This window comes from Palaemon carinicauda, chromosome 3, assembly GCF_036898095.1.
Source record: "Palaemon carinicauda isolate YSFRI2023 chromosome 3, ASM3689809v2, whole genome shotgun sequence".
Lineage (NCBI taxonomy): Eukaryota > Metazoa > Arthropoda > Malacostraca > Decapoda > Palaemonidae > Palaemon > Palaemon carinicauda.
The window spans coordinates 161,410,498-161,417,997 of NC_090727.1; the positions used below are offsets into that span (position 1 = coordinate 161,410,498).

At 36.5% G+C, this 7,500-nt stretch overlaps 1 protein-coding gene across 1 annotated transcript in view; it reads left to right on the forward strand.

Moving 5' to 3' along the window:
• LOC137637977 (uncharacterized) overlaps positions 1-7,500 on the forward strand; it is a 59,652-nt gene that overhangs the window by 51,405 nt on the left and 747 nt on the right. Inside the window, exon 2 of the mRNA XM_068370079.1 lies at positions 4,574-7,500. This exon is cut by the window's right edge and continues 747 nt beyond it. Within this exon, the coding sequence (XP_068226180.1) occupies positions 4,574-6,883 (2,310 nt within the window). The 3' untranslated portion in view covers positions 6,884-7,500. The remainder of the gene's footprint in view (positions 1-4,573) is intronic.

Below are 7,500 nucleotides of genomic sequence, written 5' to 3' on the forward strand. Positions count from 1 at the left end.
CCTCACTGGGCTATTTTCCCTGTTGGAGCCCCTTGGGCTTATAGAATTCTGCTCTTCCAACTAGGGTTGTAGCTTAGAAAGTAATTATAATAATAATAATAATAATAATAATAACAATAATAATAATAATTTGTCTCTTAAGTAGGAGAGAGAGAGAGAGAGGAGAGAGATGAGAGAGAGAGAGAGAGAGAGGAGAGAGAGAGGAGAGAGAGAGAGAGAGAGACGAATACATATCGTTGAATGCTTTGCGTCATGTGAAGTCTAGGAATCAAAACTAAGACTAGGTGTGGTGACTTTTAAGGCTATCTAATTCTTCTAACGTACCAGAGGATATCTTTTTACTTATTTTGCCCTCTGATCATTTATCTATTTACTCTTCGTCGTAAATAAATATATGAACTAACCAACGTTAACCACTGTACTGTGACATCTATTGAAAATCATGAGTAACTTACACTCATTGCCTTGTTGAGAAAATCTTGACACTTTATTGGACAGTCTATCAGATCTGATCAGTGAGATAAGTGCTCTCTCTCTCTCTCTCTCTCTCTCTCTCTCTCTCTCTCTCTCTCTCTCTCTCTCTCTCTCTCTAGCAGAGAGAGAGAGAGAGTATCAGTGAGATAAGTGCTCTCTCTCTCTCTCTGCTAGAGAGAGAGAGAGAGAGAGGAGAGAGAGAGAGAGAGAGGAGAGAGAGAGAGAGAGAGAGAGAGAGAGAGAGAGAGAGAGCACTTATCTCACTGATACTCTCTCTCTCTGCTAGAGAGAGAGAGAGAGAGAGAGAGAGAGAGAGAGAGAGAGAGAGAGAGAGAGAGAGAGAGAGAGAGAGAGAGAGAGATATTGGTCTGGATTAGCAAACTTTCATAACAGAGGTAAATGAAGGATAGATAGGCCAAGAAAATACACTCTAATGCCGAATATAACAAATAACAATAAGTACAAATATAATGTGGATTAATGAATGACTAAATAAAAATAAGTAAATTTCGTGATGCACACCAGTCTTCAATTTAGATAACACGAATCAAGTTATAATACTATTCATTTCGTAATTATGATTATTATTATTATTATTATTATCATTATTATTATTATTATTACTTGCTAAGCTATAACCCTAGATGGAAAAGCATGATGCTATAAGCCCAAGGACTCCACCAGGGAAAAATAGCCCAGTGAAGAAAGGAAACAAGGAAATAAATAAACCGCAAGAGAAGTAATATCAATCAAGATAAAATATATATCTTAAGATCCTTAACAACATTAATTTAAACCTATCATATACAAACTATAAAAACTCAATAAAAACAAGTGGAAGAGAAACAAGATAGAAATAGCGTGCCCCAGTGTACCCTCAAGCCTAGAATAGTACATTTATGTCTATTAGGGAGACATTGGACAAAGTCTGATCTTTATTTCCGGGTAAATTGACTCTAAACCATGGAGGTTTTAGTCACAATACCTTCATACTCATAAAGTTCTAAACGAGAGGACTGATCTTGGAGTATTTTCAACTGTTGGAGCCCTTGGGCTTATAGCATCTTGCTTTTCCAACTTTTCCTCTTGTTATTTTGAAATTTCTATCCTCCTGTAATTTTCAAGTTTCTATAGTTTATATATATTTATATTAATGTTATTATTGTTATTAAACTTCAATTATAGTTCTTCTATATTTCCTTTCCTCACTGGGCTATTTTCCCTGTTGGACCCCTTGGACTTGTAGCATCCTGCTTTTTCAACAAGGGTTGTAGCTTAGCAATTAATAATAATAATAATAATAATAATAATAATAATAATAATTTGCCCTTAGTATTGTTTACATTACATAAAAACCTATTGGTATGAGTTTTGTCACTACACACTCCAAACCTAACCTAACGGTGGGATACGATGAGAAATGACCAATGATTTTGAGTTAAATTAGAGCAGTAATAAACATTTCACGTACTGTACTAAAATCAATATGTTACACATTATTATGACAAAAGTTACTGAGCTGTCTACGGTAATCATGATAGAAGTAATATATTAATAAAGATTTCTGGATAAAGCTATGTCGAGACCCACTGCGAGTAGTTTTACTGTGAAATATATGAAATACGACTAAATATGATACCAGAGATAAAATAGCGACATTTTCTATACATCCAACACGTTAACGTATAAGTATTAACTGTATTATGGTCCAATAATAGCCTACGGTAACAATCAAATAACAAAATGTACTTGTGGAGGCTATATTGTTTTTCAAATTAAGCTCATGCTACTGATCTAATGGCCAAATTTTAATAAAGGAAATGGATAGAGAATAAACAGTAAGATGGATTTTGAACTTACCAATGCTCTGGGAAAACCAGTGGAAGAGTTTTCTCAATCACGAAACACACACACACACACCCCACACTTTCTTCTTAAGTTTAAACCATGAACGAAAGTTAGCGTCATTCTGGCATATTCATATTTTCAGCGGCATTCTCACATATTAATATTCTCACTACATTATGAATAAAATACCAACTTTTCCACACGTGGTGCGCACCGAATGCACTAAAATATCCGCCATTACTACAAGTCGCTGACTCTATTGAATCAAGTTGGGTAGAATGAATTTTCATGTCAAAATTTGACTTCAACTAATTAATTTGAAAGGAATAGATAAAAAAAAAGAATATATTTATCAGATGTGGAAAAAAGAGAGAAGAAAATAAATGAATTAGAATAAAGAAGTAAACCAAGGAGGTGCCGATGGAAAGGCAAATCCCTGAACTGAACAGTTTAAAAACATCCATGTATTTATTTTAGAAAATTAACACGAAAACGAGATTAACTCCCGAATATAATGTTTAAATTATAGTATAAGGTAAATGTAAGTAAATACTTGAGTATCATATTTGACATCTATAGGCTACAGTGGACAAACTACCATCCAGTCTGCCCAGAAGTAGGCCTAGCCATAACAAAAATCATTAGAGTTAGATGGGTTTCATTATCTCACAGTTGACACACACACACACACGCACACCCACACACACAAAGTTAGGAAGTTCCAAATACGTAAAACAAATTATCTTGTCCTTTTTCCTTGTGAACGTAATCCACTGCACGAGCACAAACGTTGTGTAATGAAGGGAGGAAGGAATTAAGAAGACAGAATTTTATTGATTAAATGTATCTTTTTCCTTCAAGCCATATCCATTACCCCTTCCTCGTATCATTTCGAAGCGAACTTGTATATCAAAATCAGCTTTTGAAAGATGAGTTCCAAAGAAATGAACGTGCTGTTCTTCAGACTCTAGCCACTTTTCGGGTAACCAAAGAAGGATGTTGTAATTGACATTTTCAATTGAGGTTACAATGACCAAACACAGAGATACCGACAGGTAGCTCATCTGTCTATTATGCTTAGTCCTACGCTTCCTTCTTTTAAGTCTTTTGCGTTGCTTCACCTCAATTGAGATTTAGGCCTATACACATTCAGCTACCCCTTCAAACTGTCTTTTATGGTATATAATGGGTATGCAAGGAAAAATTAACAGGAAGGTGACATAAAATCAATCATGTAGTCGGATAAGACAGCGTGATTGATTGTTATATGGAATCTCTTTGAAATAATCGGGCAGATTCCACCTGCGTCTATTGCAAGCTTTCAGGTGGGAGCGGGTGGCTACCATAATAATAATAACAACAATAATAATAATAATAATTCATTTTTATATAAGTTTGAAGATATTAGAATTGAGTGAGTGGTCCTCTCCAGTTTTGAATAATTTCATCCTTTGTAGTTTAATGTTTCAAGTTTAACAAGTTCTCATCCAACAGGAAAAGTCAACATTTACTTCAGTTGTTAGGTGACAGGTCTGGGATGCAAAAGATTACCTGGCTGTGTTTTTTATACGACTATGATAAAAGAAATAATGAACTAAACAGGTTATTGCACAAACTATCTTAACATTTCGTTCTATATAATCCATTGTTTATTCGAACTTACGATCGTTTTTATAGAATAGCAGTCTTTTCTTTTTGTCAGTCAGTGAAAGTTAAAACTACACTGTACGTTTCTGTATTGTTCTTTCTTTGTCACTATCACACCTTTCACGAACTTCCAGAATTTACTTTATATATATATATATATATATATATATATATATATATATATATATATATATATATATATATATATATATATATATATATATATATATGCTGATAACTATTCAGCCAGAAAGCTTTTATCAAAAGCCATAATTATGCTCGTGGTAAACTGCATTATATTACCAGGATTGATTACTGCAACTCCATCTACCACAGCTTACCTAAAGTGCAAATTAGGGATTTACAAAACGTATTAAGTCAACTCCAAGTAATAGCAATTAAAGTTGTTTAAATTACTGAGTGATTTAAACTGAAGCTTATTTTTTTTTAAATATATCTGAAAAACCTTAGTTTAAGTATCACCTTCCCTTCAGTGTTAGTCAAGGTAACACAGTTTTATATGGACTAGAATAAGCTATTGACTATTTTACGATAATTCTTAAAATCTTGACATACTAAAGTTTATAAGTTTATTTCATTTCAGATATCAACGCTGCTCGTGCTGGCATTACTGGCGGAGCAATGCTTCCTACAAGAGGTGCCAGGACTTGCCTACATGGATATCCTGCGAACAGCCCCAAGGAAGCGAGTGGACGGTGCTTCCCCTGACCCAGATTTGCCTAGTGTACCGCTTCAGACAGGAGGAAACCGGCGGTATGATGTTATGCTTGACTATGACGACGATTACTTTGAATATGTGAACACTGATAGCGAAGAAGATTCTGTCGTGACTACATTGGAGCGACCTCAGAATCCAGAGGCTATCTTGAGCACTGATATTACGGACTATGTTTTAGTGTCTATAGACAGTTCTGAAGAGGACGAACTAATTGTCCTGTCTGATGTGGAGGTGACTAAAGATAAAAAGATGTTACCATTAGATCCAACTATATCGAGAAGTTCTGCAGAAAAGGTTCCAGTGTCAAGGTACAGAGCTGAACAGCAGATGCGAAGAAAACCAAAGTCTTTGGTTAAGCTCCAATCTGCACTAGATGCTCCATCTAATGATGAAAAATTCCTTCCTGAAAGAGAGCAGTTCACATCTCAGTTATTCCAAGTATCCAATCCAAGAAGTTATCAGAATAATGATTATACAGAAGATGGGTATCAACCAGTGGTATTCTATCCATCTGGTAGCGATCCGGGTTATTCTTATTCAGGAGACTATCCTAGCAGTGCCCTATCTGACGATGATTATATTAACGCTTATGAAAGAGGTGGAGTCAAAAGACCTAGCTCTCTTGAGGGGAATTCCTCTGCCGAAAATGCATCAAGCCTTTATGACAGTTCAGATTACTTTACAGCATCATCTCAGCTTTATCCCTCTTACCTTCCTTATAACCACCCAAGAAATAGTTATGCCTTTAAAGAATCAACAAGAGGATATCCCAAATCAACTTACAGCCTCAGGCGAGAAGATGAAAACACAGAGTTCTCTTTTCCTTATTCAAGGGAAAATTCTGTTACAACATCTGTACCCACTGACATTGGTCTTGCAACTTACAGCACAGTTTTATCAAGACGATCCAACATACCTAGTAAAAAGTTGGCTCACGAAAGAATTGACAGACGAAATCATGAAGAAATAGCGTATTATACGGGACTCCAGCGAGAAATAGAGAAATCTTCATTGCTCACTGATGCCATCAAAGATGTCAGAAGCAGAGAAGGGAGAATGGTATCCTTCAAGCCTAGAGAAATTACCACTACTATTACACCAGTGCCTGAATTTAGATCAATAAGAAGTGTTTTAGAACCACATCCACTTTACAGAAACTTACCTGGAATGTCAAGCCCTCCAAAAATCAAGGAGAAACAATATGTCCCAAAAGAAGATGATGAAAATGAGGAGTATGAAAAAATGTATCTCCCAGCAAGAGCCAAATCCCTTGAACTAAGTGAAATAGATGAAGTCAAGGAGTATTTTAACACGCTTGTGCCAAGAGCAACATACAGTCCCAAAGATTTCCCGAAATATCCTTCTTATCCAGGTCAAAGAATATATTTTCCACCCATAACTACATATAGACCATCAGAGATTCCAAAATACAAGAACTTGAAACCACTGTCTCTTAGTTCAAAGTTGAAAACCAGACCACCTTCAGCATTACCAGTTGAACACAGAAACAACCCCAAGTATTCTGATAAACAGTCCACCAGAGCATTCAAACCATCCAAACCTATATCTTCCCAATATCCACAACTACCAGTCACGATTCCATTCACAGCAAAACCCTATTTTTCAGCTCCCAAACCCTATCGGCCTGAAGACTCATACCAACCAAAAAGTTCTTCCAGGTATTACACACCAACAAAGTCACCTGCACATAGACACACTGATTCAAAAACTTACAAGAAGAAAGCCAAGTATTTGACCACTCCATTTGAAGAGACAACATCAGTCTCATATCAAGATACATTCAAACCACAATACACTACCTCAGAACAACAATACAGCACCTCACGACCACAATACAGTACATATAGGCCTTATTACAGTACTGTAAGACCACATATCCGTACAGCAAGACCGCACTACAGCAGTAGCACAACGTTCAAGCCATCTAGGCAGAATTACCGCCATACCTCGGAGCACCTATACACAGACCCCAGAGAACCACATAGACGACCAACCCCAGCACCAACCAAAAGCACAAGAAGGGGTCGACAAATGGGTGTAAACATTGGCTCCACTGTAGAATTTCCTAGGTTTGGCTATAACATTGATCGCTACTTCGAAGATTTTCCAGCATTTGGGTTCTTTGATTACGAACCTTCAAGGGAAGTCTATTGATAGGATCCTCGTTTAAAAAAGAATCCAATCACAAATAAATTTCATGCTAGGACTTTTTGTGAGCAACCATTTGCAGTCATTAGTATATTCATCATTTCAAATCATCCCATTTCATGATCTCTTTTGGTGAACTATGTTACTATCAAAATACCATTACATTATTCATATCAATCATCTTCAGTTTCATAAGTCCGAAGCATTTAATAAGACATTAATTAGCAAAGATTACTATAAGATTACTATGGCGAGCGATTGTGACGCAGTTCTGGTAGGCCCTGCTGCTGCCTCCGATGCCTTAGATGACCGCGGAGGTAGCAGCAGTGGGGATTCAGCATTATGAACTTATGAAGCTTCATCTGTGGTGGATAATGTGGGAGGGTGGGCTGTGGCACCCTAGCAGTACCAGCTGAACTCGGTTGAGTTCCTTGTTAGGCTGGAGGAACGTAGAGAGTAGAGGTCCCCTTTTTTGTTTTGTTTCATTTGTTGATGTCGGCTACCCCCCAAAATTGGGGAAAGTGCCTTGGTATATGTATGTACTATACATTTTAATTATTTTTCCCAATTTCATATCTTAGGTGTCTTGTTACTTTTATCTATGATAACTTGGGAATTTATTC